This window comes from Cydia amplana, chromosome 12 (assembly GCF_948474715.1).
Source record: "Cydia amplana chromosome 12, ilCydAmpl1.1, whole genome shotgun sequence".
Taxonomy (NCBI): domain Eukaryota; kingdom Metazoa; phylum Arthropoda; class Insecta; order Lepidoptera; family Tortricidae; genus Cydia; species Cydia amplana.
In genome coordinates this window covers 346,347-369,497 of record NC_086080.1, presented here as the reverse complement: position 1 = coordinate 369,497, position 23,151 = coordinate 346,347, and the positions used below count along the sequence as shown (strand labels likewise).

Genomic DNA, 23,151 nt, shown 5'->3' with positions numbered 1-23,151 from the left:
ATATGATATAATTTGCAGAGTGTGTGAGCAGTGTCGAGATAAGATCTTAAGACATCGCAGCATCCGTCTCGCGAACTGTAATGAGCGCAAGTGGGGTCGGCGACCGCGCTTCGGGGGTCAAACGGCGACTAAATTATTTGCAGTACGGTAGGTAGTAGGTAAGTACTTCTATAGCAGGGCTATAACAGCGAAAATCGAATTGCGAATTTCGGTTTTCGCGGTAGCCCCTCAGATATCAAAAAAGTTGAAAAAAGCCATATTTTGCGAGGGGAACATGTAGGTCATACGGAGCCAATTTTAAATGAAATGAAATGAAATTAAATTAAATAAAAATTTATTTCAGGAAAATACCCATATGTGTGTTATTTTAGAATTGGACCAACCCCGAAATCACGCGAAAATAAAAGCTGATCATCAGAGATTTCTGTGGCAGAACCAAAATTTTTTTCGCGATTACAGGGTCCCTTGTAAAGTTATTAAACTCGCAAAATTTGACTAAGGGTAGAAAAAAGACGTCGTGTACGTTGTTGGTCGACAGAACGTCGCGGAAACGTTCTGTCGACCAACAGATTATCGTAATTAGTCGCACAATCGTTCATCGCACGTATGTAATTCGCAGTTTAAAGTGGTACTCCTCGCATACAACGTGCCCGCAAGGAATTCAGTGTTATTTCTCCTCCTTCCAAGTGGATTTCCAAAAAAAGTAGCTTATGGTCACTTCTCAACCTTCCTGTGATATCATGATCACAGTTAAAAAAGTCTGCACACTTCAGCCCTAGTAGCACGGTCGCATTTTTATCGTTTATCACCATGCCTGTCACGTTCTAACAAGTAGGTATGTAAGTGCGAAAGTGACGGGCATAGTGATAGTCGATAAAAATGGAACCGTGCTGAGCCCGCTGCTCATGATAAATATGGTGGTCGTTGCCTCCTCAACATACACACTTGAGTGATGTAAACACTTGTGAGTCACCGATGACGGCAGAACTATAACCCATTAAATAGCTACAAAGCCAGTGATAGTGCATGACACACCTGTTTATGCATTGAGTAAGAACAAATACGACGTTATACCGTATGTAAAGATGTTCGTTTTGCGTCAGAAGGAAACTACCATTTTAAAATTTCAGCTCGATTTATTGACTTGATATTACTCGCAATATTCGCAAAGCATCAGTTGCACCACGTACTCACACTCACCAAAAGATATACGCGAGATGCACTAGTACCAAATATCAAATCAGTTGAGTATTTTAAATCTGACGATATGTGTCTCTATGCGTCTCCCCAAGGCGTATAAAAAGGAAGGAATGGTAATAACCGCACGATTCTGGTAAGCGTCGGTAGCTCAGTTGATAAAGAAAGAGGGAAGGGACCGGTGCCGGTGGTCCAAAAGGTCGCAAAAGAGTCTTGCCCGCAGCGGTGATTTTTATTAAATAAATATATTTTATAGCTCGGATAGGCTCATACTATTAAAGTCGTGTGTTATAAGATTACCTATAGATGTCTAGGTGCTGTATACGGAACAAACATGACTAGGTACATGCAATTTGATCGTACGTGCGTCGTTCGTGTCTTACACGGGAATGTCGGGAATAAAGGAATGTTTATGAGTACTAAAGTATTTATTATTTTGTTTACTCATTAAGATTGTTCAAGACTATGAGGAATTTTACTTCGGTATAGGAAATGATTTAAATAAGACAATAAACAAAGAGTAAATTAATTATAAACAGTCGCTCAATAAACTTTCAAATAGCGTTACATTATTACCTATCTAAGATGCCTATTGATTGCCTAAGGCTTTCCACTCAGGTGGCGAAGAGAGGAAAGAGGAGACATGCGGGAATCAACCAATAGCACTGGCAATCCAGCCGAGCGGAGAATAGAACCAATGCTATTGGTTGATTTTTGCACGTTTCATCTCATTGGAAAGACAGCCTAAATCTATAATGTAAATTCTACACTCAAGAGAACAAATAGATCCCGTTTTTAGGGTTCCGTAGCCAAATGGCAAAAAACGGAACCCTTATGGATTCGTCATGTCTGTCTGTCTGTCTGTGCGTCCGTATGTCACAGCCACTTTTTTCCGAAACTATAAGAACTATACTGTTGAAACTTGGTAAGTAGATGTACTCTGTGAACCGCATTAAGATTTTCACACAAAAATAGAAAAAAAAACAATAAATTTTGGGGGTTCCCCATACTTAGAACTGAAACTCAAAAATGTTTTTTTCATCAAACCCATACGTGTGGGGTATCTGTGGATGATATTGAGGTTTCTAACATCATTTTTTTCTAAACTGAATAGTTTGCGCGAGAGACACTTCCAAAGTGGTAAAATGTGTGTGTCCCCCCCTGTAACTTCTAAAATAAGAGAATGATAAAACAAAAAAAAATATGATGTACATTACCATGCAAACTTCCACCGAAAATTGGTTTGAACGACATCTAGTAAGTAGTTTTTTTTAATACGTCATAAATCCCCTAAATACAGAACCCATCATGGGTGAGTCCGACTCGCACTTGGCCGCTTTTATTACTTTAAAGTGTAAATGAATGAGTGTCACATAATGTTATTAGTGAGGGGCGAAGAGAATCGGTTCGGCGCAACAATTACACGGGCTATTATGCGGTATGCCGTCATCGCCCGGCTATGGACTGATGGGATGGCTTAAGTCAAGCGAACCTCTCACATACTTAGGTATGAGACAATAGGTACAGTCGCCATCAGATATATCGGAGTGGCCGAGGTACTTAAAAATATCTGAACACACACTAGCGCCTCGAGTCGAGGCGCGTTGAGATATTTGTGAACGCCTTAGCTGCTCCGATACATATTTAATTAAAAATGGTTCATTAAAAATGATTTTTATTGTCTCAACTCTTTGTACTCCAGCACCCCTAACACACGTTATTTGGCGCGACAGTATCTCGCGGCGACATAGACTACCCGTCTTATTCTAACTGTGTTAATAAAACAGGGACGGGTAGTGTATCTCGCGGCGACATAGACTACCCGTCTTATTCTAACTGTGTTAATAAAAGAGGGACGAGTAGTCTATCTCGCCGCGAGATACTGTCGCTCCAATCATGTGCTAGCCCGGCGGGGTTGTCAAATGCTGTCATCATCGCCAAGTGTGCGTTTGTTTTGTTTTGGCCACGACGCTGCGCTGGCCGCGCGCGCCTTTGACTCGCGTCAACCTGACCGCATTTGACCTTCTTGGCTAACGAACCAATCAGAAACAGCCTTCATTATAGTTCGTTTTTTTTATCATTAGAAAGAACTTGCAAGAAGGTAAGCGATCTTGACATGTCTTTTAATTGAAAAACGCTTTTTAAAAATCAAAAACTATTACTTATGAAAGCAGAAGAATATAAATGATCGTATTAGATTCATAATTGTTACATTTACAGTAACTTATTTTTAAAATATGTTTTTCAATTAAAAGACATATCAAGATTATTTACCTTATTTCTAATGCTAAAAAAAACGAACTATAGATGCATCTTCTGTTCTCAGCAATCAAATATTGGCAAATGTAAGTATGTACTTAGTATCCGTTCAATATCAATCCCCTGTAAATACATGACTGTCAACACAGCCACGTGTTTTTGTTTTGGTGTCGCTCTTGCCTCACATTGAGCAGGCGTTATTTGACCGTCTTGGTTAAAGGCTTCGTCACACAGGCGCGTTTTCCAGGCGGGGCGTGAGCGGGACGCGCCACTTTTACATACAAAACGCTCACGCCCCGCCCGGAAATCGCGCCTGTGTGACAGAACCTTAACACGGCCATTCGGCCAATCACAACTCATTTAACCTAGCTATATCAGATGTATTTTCCATTCTCAGCATCCAATATTTGCAAATGCAGTACCTATCTGTAACACGAGCCCTGTAATTACATTACTGTCAACACAGCCACGTGTGTTTGTTTTGGTGTCATCCCTTCCGCATCATCGTCGGCCGCATTTGACCTTCCACTTTCCTGTCCGGGCTAACACAATCAATCACAGCTCATTTAACCCGACCTTTTAATCTCAGTATAGTACAATATATGCAAGTGCAGTATATCCAACACGAGCCCTGTCATTATTACATTACTGTCAACACAGCCACGTGTATTTGTTTGGCTTGCGCCCCTGCCTCGCACCGACCCGAGTATTTGCTTTGATTGGAATTCTTTGCATGAGGTGTTCAATTAGTTTTTTGAAACTCTTATTTGTCGACGATAGACACATAATATACTTGCCCGAATAAGGCTTAGATGACCCATGATGAAAACCCTTGCAAGTTGCATAAATTTGTACGATTTTCAATGAAAAATAAGCCATACGAACACAAAGTTACCTACTTGTACACATGAAACTGACGCCTTCTGAAACCAGTTTAGTCACAAACTTAGACGGTGAAATATATCATTAAAATATATAATTGACCGAAGCGTAGCGAAGGTCTACGTTTTGACTCGGGCATTTTGCTTTTGTATGTCCGGATGTTCTCCTCTACAGGTCACAATTCTCAAGCGATTCTTGTGAAATTTTGTGACCAGATTCTATGAGAATTTTTTTTTTGTCGATCCCGTTTTTGGAAATTTTCAAAAATGGAGGAGTTGTGATACCTCGCGCTTAAACAAATAGTCGTATTGATATTATAAAAGTATTTTCTTTTTGAGACATATTTACATAGTAAATGGCAAAAAATGCAAAAAAATTGTATTGCTGGTTTAGGCGGTATTTAGATATTTAGTTTGTACTCGAGAATGAGTAGCCGAATTTCGTCAGCTTAGCTAAGAACTATCATGGCGCATTTTATAAACAATCGCTTTTGCACACAGAAAGTCTGGGTTCGATCCCCAGTAAGACATAACTTTTTGTATTTTTTTTTTCACTTAAACTTCGTATTTTTTTTTAATAAATTTAAATCTTTCTATTGTTGATTGATCAAACCGCTGTATGGCGCTGTCATCGTGCACGGTCCCAATAAGCTATGCTCGCGAGGTCTACAGCTCACAGAGCCACTAGTATGTATGTATAATGTAGTCGGAATGTCGTCGGTTGACCTTATAGGAGAATCAGAGCACAAAAACGCCGCCGACATGAAAAACTCCACACAATAGCCCTCGAAGATAGGTCACGATTTTCGCTTCCAACATTATGACTAACACTTAGACGACTGAGACTTTAGAGCTTTATAGTCGATGGGATTTTATCACAAGTATCCGTATGTAACCCAACTAAGTATTGTTTTAGAGCCTCCTTCTGTTTTATGTCGGTTACATGTCAATATCCCTTTTCAATGTCCGTAGCGGACGGATACAAATATACAGGTATATAAATAATGTATATTATTATATTTAACATACATAGGCTGCAAAAATCCAAACATACTTACCTACTTGGGTTAACCTAACATTCTCTGTTCACTTCACACCCACTAAACATAAAACAATCGTTGAAATAAGAGCGGTTTCGCACTACGTCCGATCCGAATCCGAACCGAACCCGTGAAAATATGGTCCGAAGTAGCCGTAGAACTATTTCTATGGTAATTTATGCACTAGATCCGTCTTATTTCATTCCGAAATCGGATGACGGAGATCGGATTCGGATCGGACGTAGTGCAACACCGCTCTAAAGCTTCATAAATCATTTCAGTGTTAATATGTGTTTCTAAGAAAAACATGCATTTCCAACTTTTGAATTCCTTTATTGGCGGTAGTTTCTACAAACACCTAGTATAATAGTTCAAATACTTCAAATACAGTGAAACCTGGTTAATTGACACCTGTATAAATGCAAAACCTCAATAATTGCAACCAAAGGTCCGGTCCCGGTCCCTTGCCTCTATAATTGAAATTTTTGAACCTCTATAATTGCAATTTAGATTTTAGTGCTTTTCGTAATTTTACCTCTGTAATTGACCACATCGCAACTATGACCTCTATAATTGACACTGTGCAAAAAAAATCCGTTATTTTAGCTATTCTTATTACCTCTATAATTGAAACGAGTCTATAAGTAAGACCTCTGTTATTGAAATAATGTAGACTTGTAGAGAGCAGAAACAATAATTTAATAGCAATGATAATTTATTTTAAATCTTCACCCAGAATTCAATTTATTAATTGGGTATCTATTACTGACTGTAGTAGGTGAAGTAGTTTTGATTAAATCAAAAACATAATATGCTTTTTACATACCAATAAAACTTTCTTCTACAATTCAAGGGATTATTTAAAAAACCGTAATGATTATAAGCAGTAACTAATGTAGTTAAGTGTAAAAGTGCAAGTTATATAATACATATACAGACCAGAAACCCAGAATCTACTTTCAATGGATATTTGAACCTCCATAAAAGCAATTTCTCAGAACGCAACCTCTATTAATGAGAACCTCTATAATTGACACAACGATTTTTTGAACCTCGTTAATTGGCACGACCTGCTTAAATGAAAAACCTGGTTAATTGACAAAAAATGCCGGTCCCTTGAGATTGCAATTATCCAGGTTTCACTGTATCAAGTTTTTAAAATGTCTATAACTTCTACCAGGCTATGCGAGCATTAATAAAATGTGTTGAAAAGTAGATGTGATTCCGTTACAATACTTGCCAGTTGCCCGACACCAAAACCCATAAAACATACCATACATACACCATAACACGACTTACGTTTTACGTTCCACGCAATGATGGCTGTCTGTCAATTTTGACGCCCCTATGCCAACCAGCAGATAAAATTTTATGAAGCTAGAGTGTACCGATAACTTAATGCCCTTAAGGTGGTTCGATTTTCATACAAAATTCAATCGACTTTCATTAAGTAACTACACACTATTACTACATAAATATTTCCGCATTTATCTTCTTTCGAATATTCATTTTTGCTAAATGAATAGGAAAACAATGTTTCATACAGAAATCATGCAAAAATCATAGTTAACTTTTCATCAATTTTACGTATGTGTGCGTCACAAATGTCGTGTACGGATACATTTGCGACGTTGCCATACCATTTCCGACGTTGCCGGGCTGACCACGGCGCGAATTTGAAGTGCCGTCATGTTTAGCGCAATTTTGTTGCACTACCCGATTTTGTTGAATAAGTACCCGAAGTTCGTCAGCTTAGCTAAGAACTATCATGGCGCGTTTTGTAAACAGTCGCTTTTTTGCTTACAAACGGAAGGTTCCCGGTTCAAACCCCAGTCATTGTATGCTGGGACATAACTTTTTGTATTTTTTTTTACACCTAAATTTCGTGTTGTGTTTTTTATTTTTATTTAATTTTTCTTATTTTCAAAAATCGATGGATTAAGTATGGGCTAAGCGTATTCGTTTAATTTTTACAAAGATAATTAGAAATTATACTCTACCTAATCTTTTTGATTTTTACAATCAGGACATCCTCACAGCAATAAAAAAGAAATGTATAAAATTTCCTGTGGTTGAAAATAATGGAATTTTGTCTATGAATGAAAAACACAATTATTACTAATTACTACCAGGTATGTAAATTATAACTTTATTAGAATCCATATTGTTGCATCATCTTTCTTCCTAATATTTTTTTCTATCATGATTCATGATATTATATTTCTTTCAGGTACAGGGACTACTACGGATAACAAATATAAAAAAATGTACTGTAGGTACTTGAATTAAAAAAAAATGATTTCCTTTTATTTTATTTTACAATTACCTACTACTTTATTAGAGGCTGGGCAGTAAGGGATTGCTTTACTTGTAGAACAAACTATTAGCGCTTTAAAAAAAACTGATACCTGACACTTACAAACTGGACTTCCTTGGGCTTTTCTACTAAGAATCGTCAGTAGGTATTCTCCATCCTAGCATAAAAAGATATCCTAAAATGTCGGTCATCACATCAGGTTTTAGTATCAAAAATGTTTCCCAGCCTGCGTGACGTAGCGGAAACTAAAACTTCTATACAAATATTTGGGACATAGTTTTTATATTAGCTTCAGGATTCAACAAGAATATGCTAGTGATTCTGAGTTGGAAGAACCCAAAAAGATCATAATCTGTGAAAATCAGGTATTGATTTTTTTTTTGAAAACGTTGATAATGTATTTTATTGATAATAGCTACCCGCCCCGGCTTCGCACGGGTTAACCAATTATACATAAACCTTCCTCTTGAATCACTCTATCTATTAAAAAAAATCGCATCAAAATCCGTTGCGTACTTTTAAAGATCTAAGCATACAGACAGACAGACAGAAAAGCGACTTTGTTTTATACTATGTAGTGATAGTGATGATGATGATACTGAATATCTGGGGGAAGCGCTGGTGGCCTAGCGGAAAGAGCGTGCGACTTGCAATCCGGAGGTCGCGGGTTCTAACCCCGGCTCGTACCGTCGTACCAATGATTTTTCGGAACTTTTGTACGAAATATCATTTGATACCTATTTACCGGAACCTATTTATATACCGATACCTATTTTTCGGTGAAAGAAACCAATGTGAGGAAACCGGACTAATCCCAATAAGTTTACTCTCTGGGTTGGAAGGTCAGGGCAGTCGCTTTCGTAAAAACTAGTGCCCATGCCAATTCTGGGATTAGTTGCCAAGCGGACCCCATGCGAGGAAGAAGAGATTGAATATCTGGGAGACCGACCAAAGCTCAGAAAATATATAAAAACCCAAAAATGCGCGTTTTTTCACAGATCAGACCTAGCTAAGAGATCAAACCCCTTATAGCAAATTTCATCGAAATCGTTAGAGCCGTTTCTGATATCATCCAAATATATAAATAAATATATATATAATAATTGCTCGTTTAAAGGTAAGATAACACAAAAAGGACAAAAATAAACAAAAAGAAATTACCTACTCGCACCAGTCTTGAACCCCAATTCTCTTGCACGTATTTCCACGAACATACCGTAACGCTATTGCAGTATACTTACGTTGTGTGAAATTGTCTACTATAAGCATCACGGAAACACTGCTTGCATGTGTGAGTTATAGTAGGAAAAAGCATGACAGCAACACTCCGTCGACTTTAAAGGGTGGTTTTTGCACAATGAAGTATTCAATGTTTATATTAATAGTTCAATATTTACTTAAAGAGTTCGCTAAACATAGTTTTAAGTATACAAATACCAAGACCATTCCATAAAAAAATTAAACATGAAATTTTGCGAAAGTGGCACCATCTAGCGAGGGTTAAGCTTTGAGTAACCTAGTCGAACCACCTTAACGGTTACATTTTGTACTCGTACTCGTTCAATTTTACATGTTTCTGTCGAAAATATACAACTTAATTTGACCCACAACCAACCTTCTTCTTCACATTGTTGTCTTTTGCGGCAGACCCGCCTGCTGGGCTTCGTAATAGAATAGGAGCCGAGGTTAGAGTAGAGTAGCGCCACTCCCTAATAGGAAAAGACCACGACTTACGCGTATGCAGAATAACTAAATAACTATGCGATGACTTATGACAAAATGTGATATTGTCTATTATGTAGGTGGACACGTCAGTCACGTGTGCATTCCTCCGATAGCAGTGATAAGTGGTCGTTAGCAGGTAGTGAAGGCTTATCTACTCTTTAATAGATGCGATACTTGCCTGTCGATCGTAATAGGTTTTCGTTAAACAGTTTTTTAATTATATAAGAGGCAAACAAGCAGACGAATCGCCTGGTGGTAATCAATTACCGTCGCCCATGAACACCTGCAACACATGGCTATGTTATATACAGTACGAGTATATAATAATATATAAGTATGTATATACTGTAAGTATATATAAAGCCATCTGAGAGATGGCCTCCGGCTTTTTACGGTCGGTCACATCCCTAATAATACATAATATATACAAGATTTTACCGATGGTTCTCCAGAAACGGACCAATTACAAATGATTTACTCTAAGCTAATTGCTCTGCCGCATAGCTGCCATCCACAATTGACTAACAATTCGTAAACCTTATTGCAATGATATAAGATTTACATCTGGTCAATTAAGAGCGTTGCTGTAAGTACTGCGGTTCAACCACATCAGTTATTCGGGTTATTCCACGTGCCTTAAGAAAGCCGTTACTGTCCTATTCACGTATTAACCCATAAAACTTAACTTGAATAACCGCATTATGGTGAAACAATTTGCCTCCTTTGCAAACACCGAACTTTACGACAGCATTTCAATAACAAATTACAACCTTATTGCAAAAGCTTTAGGGATGTTTTCGAATGAGCCCCTGAAAGTTGTAAATACGCTTGGAGCTGAAATTGCTGGTTTTGTGGCGACTATATTGCGGTACCATCCTGTCTGACAATTCGTCAACCTTACTGAATGGACATAAAGTTCAAAAATGGTCAGTTGTGTTGCTGTCCAGTGCCGTACCGGTGAACCTATAAATCCTATACATTGTGGCAGTACTAAATACTAATACGGTAATAGTGTGGTATAGTATGATGGTTCAACCACAGTAGAAATAAGCAGTTTCAGGAACCTCAAAGTGTCACAAATGTTGATTTTATTGGTGCAACTAAATTACCTACAAGTGCTGTATACAGTATTAAAATCTGTCACTTGATCTCTCTATATAGAGATCTAGTGCGTAGTGAAGAGTTTTCTTATACAAACATACCTCTAAACCTCTTTGTTTTATTTTTAATCGTTTTATTTGTTCTTCTTCTACCAAATTCTAGAATGTGTTCAAACCAAAAATCCGGTTGAAAAGCCTGTGAATGCGAACATGATATGTGCGGTGCGGTCTAGCCGCAAATACCTATCTCATACAACCAATATGTTGACTCGATTGTGCAGAAAAGTATCATTTTATCGTTTTCGAACACTGACCCATCTTGATTCTACCTTCAACAACTTATTATTGGCAATCTTTTTCTCCAAACGTTTAGTTTGGTTGCCTTTGGCATAATCCTCTCCCAGCAAGAGAAAGACCATCTCTTTGGGAAGCGATAAGCTTATCTTCCAAAGCGATCAATACCTCCAGACCTCACAGGGCCGATAATTAAACAGCGACTTGGACATTTTATCTCACTTCTAATTAGCGAGCAGCATTATAAGTAGACTTGATGATAATGAAGGTGATGTCAGCGCGACAGCGGGCCATTGTTACAAAGGCAAGGCATCATCTTTGTGTCAGCGTCGGTACTTGAGATTAGCCAACGTGAGGGATAGAGAGAGATAGATAGACCTATAGATGTTAGATGTATTCTATTTTTTTCATAAATAGGTATATTATAATTAATGAATGCATATTTCCGAAACCGTGATACAGTCACTATCACTAATAGCAGATGCAGCAAATGTATCTTTTTTCTTAAAGCGTGCATTGCAATTTGCAATACGTTTAGCACAAACGCAAACTGTAACGTTATTTTAATGCTAACTGTACCAACCGATGTCAGCCCAATGAGAGGTTTATTATTATTAATGGTTAGTTAGCAGTGCACAATAGTACTTCAGATTAGCCAACTCGAGATGTCCGAGATGACACAGGTAGTTTAGGTACGAACGTACGATGCTTTCGATTTTCTTCGGTACAGTATATAATATGTATCTTTCATCAAGTCGTTTCATCATTTTGCTATTCAAGACTAATAGCATTTCGTCAGAAACCGTAATGTTCATCTCTATATCAGTCTGTACTTAAGATTAGCCAACTCGAGATATTTCGTAAATGTATTAGATTTTCATAAATAAGTATCTTTACATCGCGGCGTTTCGTCAGTTTATCGAATAAAGTAGCAATAAACGTTATTATCAAATAAAAATTCCAGTAGATAACAATCAATATCAAATACACATCGCCAAGTATATTATTGTGGCAACTTTCTCTCTATGCACGGCAATCAATGCCTGTACCTTCACTCTATTACCTACTTTGATAAAACAACACGTATACAAGCAATAAATATGAAACTAACTACATAGTTGTGCCATGAGTGCCATGACATAGATACCATTTAAAACATTAAATGGACTCCGAACATAGACTACCTCCTATAGAACACCTCACCTCCCATGTTTCAATATCTATACCTTTGTATACGCTCTAAACTAAAGGATAGTCCACACCAAATGTGTATGCAACAATCTCTACTCTTAGCTTCCTGTGTATACTTGCATAGTATGCAGCTGCAAACAAGTATCTAGGCAGGGGGACTCAGTTATCTCTGCAGCTTACTGTTATCTTCGCATTTCGTTATCTACACAACCTAAAACGCGATGCAACTTGCAAGCGGTGTATGGCAAAAGTATGCATTACCTACGCATCATGTGTGGATCAGCTTTCAACTGTACAACATCGCGAGCTGCACCGCCCAATTTCATCCATTGCACTCCATTATGTATAATTTATGAAAGAACACCTTATTAGTGGGGACTTTAGTTCATTTTCATTTACTCATCCTCATGCACGGATCACGGATCGAAAATGTAGAGCAGGTAGGCAACTGAAATGAGTAATAGGGCGCCACTATGCAAGTGTCAACGTGTAGTGAGCGCGAGTTAAATGCTCCGTCTATTAGTTACGAGCAAGTGATCTGTGATAGTCAGCAAAGACAGTTGAGTGATTCACTCATGCTCACAACTTCATGTTGCTAACAATTACTTAGCTGATATAATCTGTTTTGCAGCTTCTATGTGTTAGGAAGTATTTCTATAAGAAAATGAGTATTGCATAAGTGTGTATGTTGGATAGTTCTACACTGATTGCTTGTTTTGTAAATTAATAAATGTTAAGTAAGATACACCTGAGTACCGAGTATAAGACCTTCTTACATTGAAATAAGGTTTACAAAATAAATGATCAGTCCATGTGGTTGATGGTACAGTTGACGTCAAAGATGTTTACAAGGAGTAAGGTGTAAAAGTGTAAACATATACTTGACGTATATTTTTATAAGGCACATTACAAAATTAAATAAGTTAGAATAATTTAGTTATTTCACAAGAATGATATTTACACCTTAGTGTAGGTACTCATTATTGTGGTCATCACACAAGTTTAGTTGGGACAATTGTATGGCCATGACCAGAGATTAACATTCAAACAAAAAGATTTGAGCCATCAATCCAATTACCAACATTAGTTACGGTGTATTCCTAACACAAGCTATTCACAAACAGCACAAGGGCAACACAAGGAAAACTCTTGAAGCCACAACATACAGTTTGTATGTTACTTGAATGAGTAATTTGACTCATGGCACTGTGTGTGAGTAACCTGAATATTTAAAACCTTTTTTACGCAATTCAATTATATCTATATACTTAAATTATTGTATTTCCATTTATTGTTGAACTAAGTTTTACATTCATAAACTAAAGGAATGAATAATTGCAAACGAAGTGGTGATATCAGCTGTTCTAATATTGATTTACCTCAGTAGAATATGCTGCAGCAAGCGCTTACTTCTCCGATAGTTCATGACACGAAGGTCAAACAACAGCTAACTAAACACAAGAACGTGCGCTAAAAGTGGAACACCATACACAGTTTAATAAAATACACCGTACTCGGTATTATTCCAAGCGATTTATGTTTCTTTTATTTCGGAGGACTCAAGCGAGGAATCCCACGCACGGCGACGAAACGTGAAAAGTCACACTTACCTCAAATGCAAATTCTCAATAAACTTGTCAGCAGTCAAATTGTCCAAGAGCACGAAGTCGGGCACGCCGACTTCGGGTTGACTCGCCATGGCCACAAACACACTTTATAATCCACTCAAAAAGTCAATATCAATGTTCATAGGAAAGTTTCTTTCTTTGCGTATAATTTGTCAACAAACCGTTAAAATTCAACGGACCGAGAGGCGACCTCCCACCTCCGACATTTCATTCAAACTGACAGCTTTTTAAATAATTTTTAGACGCTGGCAACTTTGCAATGTTACCAGTATCCAAAAGGTATATTAGGTATATATATATTCAACTTCAAGTATTACCTATTGTTACCTATGTTGAGTTTATATCATTTCATTAGCGATATTGTTTATTTAGTCCATTTTAATAAATAACATATTATTTTTCGTTTATTTATGGATAGGGATAAAAATTCTACAACTCAATCCATAGGCAGTAAAAAAAAGAAGGAAGAATGATGACCGCCGCCGCCATTTTCCTTGTTGTAGGCGCCTCAAATGTCATAATAATTTCAGAAAATTAATTTTATTTAATTTTTTATGTTATTTTCATGGTTAATTAACGTCTTCAACTATATTTTAGTGTCGTTGCGTTTTCCTTGAGCTGTGCGCCTTCTCGGAGTTTACCGTCAAAGTATTCTGTAACATCGTAATTTCAAGGATCCGCGATCTTGGTGTTCTACAATGAAATGTGGGAATCCTCTTCATAAAAGGTAGCGAGCGTGAGTTACGCCCACGGAGGGCCTTGTTGGGTGTAGTGCGACCTAAACGGTGTGGTTTTCTTTGTTAGGAATGGGTAGTGAAGTGTAGTGGAGTGCGGTGCATGGACAATGAGCGACTCGCCAGGAGTGGAATGGCTGCCGGCGTACAGCCCGGGCCCGCCGCGGCACAGCCCGCTCGGCCCCATCCCGCGCTTCCTGTTCGAGGGCGTGCAGCCGCTGGGGCTGCAGGAGAACAACAACAAGGAGGCAGACCAGAAGGAGAACGCGAACAAGATCAAACACGCCAAACCCGCCTACAGGTACATAGTTTTGCCACTTCTACCCTTAAACGTTTATTTCTTTTAGTTTCTTGCTAACTATGAATCAGCTGATAAATGCTAGTATACATTTAAATGCCTGTTTACCCTTTCAATACCCACTGGAACCCTGGGCAGCTTTTAAATTTAATTTAATTTTCAAAACCATGGTCTTTCTAGATTTTCTCATTCCCTATGGAGTCAGCAAGTTCAGGAAGGTTAAGGTTTTGCTTCAAAATCCTTTCTGTATTATAAGAATGTACAACAAAAATGCAATATTTTATGATTTCATATTTAAGTTTAAAGTAAAAAAAAAACATTTAACATAATTTGCAGGGGGAGGAAAACTATTTTAACTTCATAATTTCTCGTTTTCTTTATAAAGTAGACAGATACCTTTTTTATAGGTATGAGGGTATTAATTCCATAATAATTAGTCATAAGCCTCGCAAGTAGTGGGTAGGTGTAGCATTACATCATGTGATGAGCCTGTTGTTGTTTTCCTTCAGACTGCCAATCTAAAGCAGTCCCTAGAAATACAGCTTGTGACTAATTAAATCCTTCTGCACTCTGCTTACTACTTTGTACAACATATGTAGGTACTTGATTTTGGGCAGGTGTGTTAGTCTTCGTCTACTTGACGAAATTTGAATATAAACCTACATTGCTGCACTAATTTGGACTTATTGCAATCCTTAATATCGAAACAATATATCTATCTACATAAAAATTATGTTTCACAAGTAGCAAATTAAATATCAATAATATTTGCTAATAGGTCAAGTGGACGAAAAGTAGTAGTACACCAAACAAACACCAAAAATTGCCAATCGGGGGAAATAATACATGTGTAAGCCAATTTTAGCATGTGGTGTAGGTAATGGTGTATGAAATAAGATACTAAAAGTACCGGGGGGTGGGGGTGAAGTTAACGGGTAGGGGGGAGTTTTAAGGTCCCTTTTTATAGTTTTTCGTAAATAACTCTTAAACGGTGGCCCGTAGCAAGAAATGTTCTACTACATAAGTAATGTATATAATATTTTCTACAAAAAAGATTTAGTACACTTTTTCGCTAGAATAAATATTTTAAAATATATTAAGGTTGGAAAGTGACATATAATTTGTTCTAAGGTCGTTTTTTTTTAGTTTTTCGTAAATAACTTTTAAACGGTAGCCCACAGCAATAAATTATCTTTTACGTAAATAATCTATTTGAGATTTCTTATAAAATAAATGCTACTTTTTTCGCTAGGATCAATATTATAGGGAGAATATTAATTCAGAGGTCCCCTTTTTTAGTATTTCGTAAATAACTCGTAAATGATAGCCAATAGCAAAAAATGTTTTATAACATTCATAATTAACATAAAATTTCCTACAAAAAGGTTATTCAATCTTTTTCTCTAGGATCAATATTTAAACCAGGCTTGTCAGGCGTATACCCTTTCCCCCTTTAAATATTTTTTTTTAATATTGATCCTAGCGAAAAAACGTAGCATTTATTTTATAAGGAATCTCAAATAGATTATTTATGTAAAAGATAATTTTTGCTGTGGGCTACCGTTTACGAGTTATTTACGGAAAACTAAAAAAAAACGACTGTAGAACAAATTATACGTAACTTTCCCACTTTAATACATTTTAAATTACTGATCCTAGCGAAAAAGTGCACTGAATCTTTTTTGTAGAGAATTTTATGTAGATTGCTTATGTGATAGAACATTTTTTGCTACGGGCCACTGTTTAAGAGTTATTTACGAAAAACTATAAAAAGGGACCTTAAACCTTAGTTTTTTGCATTTAGTTGCATGCAGTCAGATGCCAAAATCCTGTTCACCATGCCAGCATAAGTATGTAGCTATGTAGGTTCCTCATAGTCCCAAAGCTTGAAAAATCTAAAATTATCTTTGATGTGTGGGGCGTGTGGGCACACATCAAAACTTGCCAAGACAAATGTGATTTTGATTTGTCAATGGCACTAAATTACAAACTCAAATGTAATTTCCTCCTTAACTTTCCTAGAGGCTTCCAATTTAAGACTTCATTCTTTCCAGTTATGCCAGCATGATACGCCTAGCAATCAGCAGCTCCCCCAACGGCAAGATGACCCTCAACGAGATCTACACATACATATGCAACGCCTTCCCTTACTACAGGGAGGCTGGCAAGGGATGGATGGTAAGACGTGTTGTATTATGTATACCATAGTATGTTGAAGCATATGTATGTATGCTTTGTATACAAACATAGCATTGAAGTATTATTGCTGCACTTTTATCTTTCTCCTATTTTTTTAAGACCTAGTTCTAGTAGTTCTAATATTGACACATTAGTAGTATTATGTTTTATTGTAAAAATCTTAACACAAAAATGTGCCTTTTAATTTATAATTTTACTGCACTATTTTAGAATTAAATTTTACTAGCCATGAAGATATGAAGTGTAACTTATACTTGAAATAAATGATTTATTATATTATATATTACTATTTAATTAACAACGGTGATTGCAATCAAACCATATATTTTAATTGAAAAATATACGGCAGTATTGAAGTTGTCTGACACCTGAGGTATATTATTTATGTAATTTCTGCTAGCAAGTGTCAAAAACTTGCAATTTTCCACTGTATATTAGTGACATCATAAAATTATCTGTATTTTATTTTTCTGTCAAACTTGAAACATTCCATGTATATATTTATATAAATTCTTGTAATTTCAGAACTCAATCAGGCACAACCTGTCATTGAATAAATGCTTCATGAAAGTGGCTCGCAGCAAAGATGACCCAGGCAAAGGATCATATTGGGCCATGGATAGTAGTTACAAGTTATCTGAAGTAACTCCTCGGCGACGGAGGTCGCTACGGGTAAGTATTTTAGTATACTTATCATCTCATTTTAAACAAAAGACAGCCATCGTTACACAGGCTTTCGTCACCTTCAAACTTTCAAGAAAAGAGCGTATTTTCATTTTAAAGGCCAGCAACAACCCCTCTGGTGTCGCAGGTTTTTTGCTTGTTTGCCTTTTATATTATAAAACCAATCTAGCAACTCCACTCTATGACTGAACCCGACATGATTGTGTCGCTCTTATCGAATAGTCCTCTGTAATTTTAACTAGATTGCGTATTTTAAACTTAAGTTAAAAGAAAGGAAAGAGAATAAAGTGTGAAATGATTATCTAAGTTTCATAAATTGTATCTGTCTGACCGGACTCGGAATCGCCCTTACGCATTTGAACTGTTTTGTTGTTCGTATTTTGTTGGTGGTGTAATAGAAAGGATTAACAAACCAAGAGTGATGTTGTAGATGGCGCCGTACAGCCCGGAGTGCAGCAGCAACAGCAGCGGCGAGGCGGCGGGGGTGGGGGCGGGGATACTGGCGCCCGACGCGGCGCCCACGCCCCCCGCCACGCCCACCGACCCCGCGCCCGACCCCGCCAAGCTGGGCGCCGTGCCCGAGCTGCACGCTGCAGGCACAGGTAGTTACCAACAATACTCAAATTTGCATACTACGAGTACGAGTATTGTGTGCGACGCGTTATTGTGAACCATGTGTAACTAGGAATACAAAAAAGGTTGATATTGGGCCGTAGCCGCGCGTGACAGTTGATGTCTTTGACGGTCTAAGACCTAATCCTCGAGGATATAATATATAACTGCAATAAGGTTTACGAATTATCTGTTAACAGTGTAAATGATGGTAATATGAATAGTATGATAACTCTTTGAATATGATAACGCTGCGTATTGAAGCGATATATACCAAGCAAAGAGAAAAAAACGTTATACGTTTAATAATTCACGATTAGTCTATGGCTAACGAATTCAAACTTCTGGGAGTTGAGATAAGAGGTTAATTTACTCATTCAGACTTCTAAAATTTATTGGAATGCTAATATCAGCAGCTTTTCGGGGAAGTTTTCGCTATGCCGCGTCGAAGGTCTGGAATAACATACCTCCGCCCTTGAGAAACCTGCAAAGTATTCATAGTTTTAAGTCAAAGATTAAACAGTATTTACTTAATCACCAACTTAACCAGGAAGCCTACAGACTTGATACTAGCTGCCCTGTAGTTTGTACTTTTAGAATAGAATATAAATAATTTTATTCGTGAGCACAAACACAAAATATAAACAGATATAACAGAGATATAACAAGAGATATAACAGAGAATAAAAGGATAAAGTGCCACGAAATAGTCTCACCTCAGCATGTTGCTGGCGACTTCCAGCGCTGATCTTCCGATGAGACCATCCGGTGAAACAATCACGACAATACAAAACAAAATTAATATATAACATACAAAAGACAAAGACAGCAAAAAGATAAAAATACATTACAATAAATTATAAATTACTATGTACCTACAATGTTGGGTCGAACTCGTCTTGGCCGTACATTGCGCCTAACAGCTAGCGCCATGCGGCAACTATGCAAACTAAACTAAAAAAAATGACAAGATGAAGAAGACAGGTCGATTTCATGAGCAACATCAATATTTTATCGATCTCACAGTTTTAACTACGTACAAACAGACAAGTGACGGCGATTTCTAAAGTAATGTGCCATGGCAATGCATAGGGAACGTAATCTAAGTGTAAGTACAAGCAAAAACTACAGGCAGCTTGTATCATGTAAGCAGGTTTCCTGGCTAAGTTGGTGGCTAAGCATGTACTGTTTAAGCTTCGTTTTAAAACTATAAATACTTTTACTTATGCTTGCCACAAGTGTTTTGTTCCTTCGGCCTGACAAGGGTTCATCATTCCTGATACGCCATACTTAGTAGAGTGTTGTTATGTTAGTATTCTTCATCCTACGATGCTGTCTTGTTAATAAGCTAATCTTATAAGACTTTTTAACCTAGATTTCATGAACGCTTGGTATTGGTTTGGTCTGTCATTGCCTTTTAGTTAGTGTAGTCACCGTTGGTGTTAGTTGCATATGCAGCTGTAATGCTCAGCCAAGGTATGGTTAGACCGGACCTATACAGTGTTGTGAGCACAATGCTTGTTTTATATTTATTAATAATTTTAATTTTAATATAGTTGTTATGTTGTATCTTCTTGCTGTGTAACTTTATTCTTATTTAACTATTTGTTTACTGTACATTCTTTTTATGTTTTTTTGTTCTTGTCTGTTGCCTCACTTGATGGTCTCATCGGAAGATCAGCGCTGGAACCCACCAGCAACATGCTGAGATGGGGCCATTTCATAAAAAAATAATTATTTATTCAGTAACATAGTAGATTAACAATATGCAGGTTGGTGTCTCTTTTTAAGCATACAAGATACCTGTGTCAAGAGACACCGCTCTTCCTTACTGGTTTACTAAGTACAATAACAGAGCAACGGTTGAAAGAAACAAAAATAAATAGAACTTAAGATTAAAATTACATTTAAATTAACGTAACATGTAACTTAAACAGAAAAGAGATATCTAAGCCAGATATCTAACTATGAGCAATGGCTCATAGTTAGATATCTGGCACAAGAGTGTGTGTGTGTGTGTGTGTGTGTGTGTGTGTGTGTGTGTGTGTGTGTGTGTGTGTGTGTGCGTGTGTGCGTGTGCGTGTGCGTGTGTGTGTGTGCGTGCGCACGGATGCATGAAGTGTATGTGTTAACATAAAGCGGTATGGTTAACATAAGACTGTATGATATTAAATTGGATGAAATCTGATAGAATAATTTTAGGATTGAAGAGAGGTTACGTGATTGTTACAATGAAATCTGATAGAAGAATTTTAGGATTGAAGAGAGGTTACGTGATTGTTACTAATAAATCTCATTTCATGGCACTTTAATCTTATTTTGTGTTTTCTTTTTTATTATGTATTGTCTCGATTGTTTGTGCTTACGAATAAATACTATTATAATATGTGAAATATTGTGAAATAAATTATTTGAAGTATTATAACCGAAAGAAACAGACACTTACTACTAGTTAGGGATCTCTTTTGGCATTCCCAAAAGCCTAACGCGGCTCACCGTAAAGACCTACTGTCGCTACAAAACCATTCAGCTCTGGAGAGAAACAACAGGTCTGAACCATTCCAAAGCGCTTAAAAAGCATTATAAAGGCCTTCAGCAAAAAGGCGTCCTCGAACGCCTTAGCGCTGTCTAGGAACCAACTGCGCAACTTGTAAGAGTGCTTACTGGGCACTGCGGCCTAAATAAGCACATGCACACTATGGGGAAACGTGACATGGGATGACTCTTGACTCTGTATGGAGGCAGAGAGTTGCCTTTGCACATCCTCGCAGAGTGCCCTTGCCTAATGCGCACTCGTGACTTGATCCTTGGCAGATACATAATGAGCCCGGAGGAGTTAAAGTCTCTCGAGATCAAAAAGATCCTGCAGCTGTTTGAATTTGCAGGTTTGGATCGAGTGTTGTAGTAGGTGACGATCTTAATAGATCAGGGATGGTCGCAGTGATACATAGGCTGTGGAGCCTTATATAGCCCCTAACAACAAGAATAGGCATCTCTTTCGTTATCCTTGTTTTACAATAAATGTTTAATTATTTACAGAATCGAGTCATACAGACGACGCATTGACAGCGCTTATGAATGAGGAGCTGATATCAGACGTGGACATTAGTGAAGGTATAAATATATTATAACAATACCTATTGAAATGTATCTTTCTACAGGGTGTTCTCTATATAATTATGGCGACACATCATTAGTTAAATTCATTATACTTCACTAAAGTGTTTTATAATGAATTTATAATTAAAGTTATGTCCGGAGCTTCATGTACAAAAAAGCGGCCAAGTGCGAGTCGGACTCGCCCATGAATATTTAGGCGATTTATGACGTATTAAAAAAAAACTACTTACTTACTAGATCTCGTTCAAAACAATTTTCGGTGGAAGTTTACATGGTAATGTACATCATATATTTTTTTTAGTTTTATGATTCTCTTATTTTAGAAGTTACAGGGGGGGGGACACACATTTTATCACTTTGGAAGTGTCTCTCGCGCAAACTATTCAGTTTAGAAAAAAATGATATTAGAAACCTCAATATCATTTTTGAAGACCTATCCATAGATACCCCACACGTATGGGTTTGATGAAAAAAAAAATTTGAGTTTCAGTTCTAAGTATGGGGAACCCCCAAAATTTATTGTTTTTTTTTTTCTATTTTTGTGTGAAAATCTTAAGAGCCAACAGGAGTGGTCATTTCTCCATACAAACGTACTCGACTGTTTCCTCCGTGGGTTTTGAAGCTAGAGCAATGATTTTTTCAACACAGATTAATATTGTCAATATCTGTGTCGGACCGTTTTGCTTTTTTTGATATTTTTGTTTTTTAAGGCGCTAGAGCCCTTCAAAAATGGCCAAAATTGCCTAATTGACTATGCCGCAATGAGAGGCGTGCTATTCAAAACTGACATCAATTAGTCAAAAAAGCAAAACGGTCCGACACAGATAATGTCATAATCATTTAGATTTCCAAATTTGGTTACGATTGGTTAAGTTTTGGAGGAGGAAACAGTCGAGTACGAAACCTCGATTTTTGATATTCTTACGCAGGATTTTTCGCCTTGTCCTTATCGCACTAGTTTTAGGAGCCGCTTCCGTTAGCGAGACGGGTATATTTACCTAAAATATTTAAATCTTAGCTCCTGTTGGCTCTTAATGCGGTTCACAGAATACATCTACTTACCAAGTTTCAACAGTATAGTTCTTATAGTTTCGGAGAAAAGTGGCTGTGACATACGGACGGACAGACGGACAGACATGACGAATCTATAAGGGTTCCGTTTTTTGCCATTTGGCTACGGAACCCTAAAAAGCATGCGATTATAGTTCGGTCTACAACTAATGGTCAGTTTAGGTTTTAACGGAGACATTGTTCCCAGAGCGGTCATGGTGCTCCGGCGGGCGGCGGCACGTGTGCGCGACGCAGCTCACCTCGCTCACGGACGACTACGGCAACTTCGTCGTGTCCCACCACTGCGACTGCCCCCCCGACGACCCCCCGCCCGAGACCCCAAGCACCCCCCACGCGCCGCACAGCCCCCTCTACTGGCCGGGCGACTTATAACCACAGACAACCCAACCTCTAGACAGCATAGTCGCGCTACCCCCTCTGCCACACATACGGTAGCGTTACTCCATCTTCGAGTCAATCCCGTGCCGTGATCGGTCCGTGTCTTTGAACGGACCGATCACGGCACGGGATTCGCTCACCTCGTCCCCCCGCACCCCCGTATTTTTGGCAGCATCGGTTTCATGAAAGAATTGGCCTAAGCTCAGTCTAGAGGTTGGATTGTCTGTGCTTATAACACTCCGTGTGCTGAACCTGGAACTACTCAGGTGGGAAACGATCCTTTACTATGACGTAGGGCGATGCCCTTTCAACACTCGGCGCTATCACATTATTGGACGTGGGTTTGTCTTGCGACAATTACAGATCTACAGCTCGATTGGCCGATGAACAGGACAATCATCCAGTTTTTGTACCGATTTTACA

General features: G+C 37.9%; 2 protein-coding genes across 2 annotated transcripts in view; one reads left to right on the top strand and one right to left on the bottom strand.

Moving 5' to 3' along the window:
- LOC134652856 (unconventional myosin ID) overlaps window positions 1-13,842 on the bottom strand; it is a 54,641-nt gene extending 40,799 nt beyond the window's left edge. The window contains exon 1 of the mRNA XM_063508054.1: window positions 13,615-13,842. Within this exon, the coding sequence (XP_063364124.1) occupies window positions 13,615-13,703 (89 nt within the window). The 5' untranslated portion in view covers window positions 13,704-13,842. The remainder of the gene's footprint in view (window positions 1-13,614) is intronic.
- A 252-nt stretch (window positions 13,843-14,094) lies between these two features.
- Window positions 14,095-22,722, top strand: LOC134652671 (forkhead box protein J2-like). The gene is made up of 7 exons (XM_063507835.1): window positions 14,095-14,667; window positions 16,719-16,842; window positions 17,389-17,535; window positions 17,978-18,149; window positions 20,700-20,708; window positions 21,199-21,273; window positions 22,538-22,722. Exons 1-7 carry the CDS (start codon window positions 14,477-14,479, stop codon window positions 22,720-22,722), a joined length of 903 nt encoding a protein of 300 aa, XP_063363905.1. The 5' UTR covers window positions 14,095-14,476.
- The last annotated feature ends 429 nt before the right edge of the window (window positions 22,723-23,151 follow it).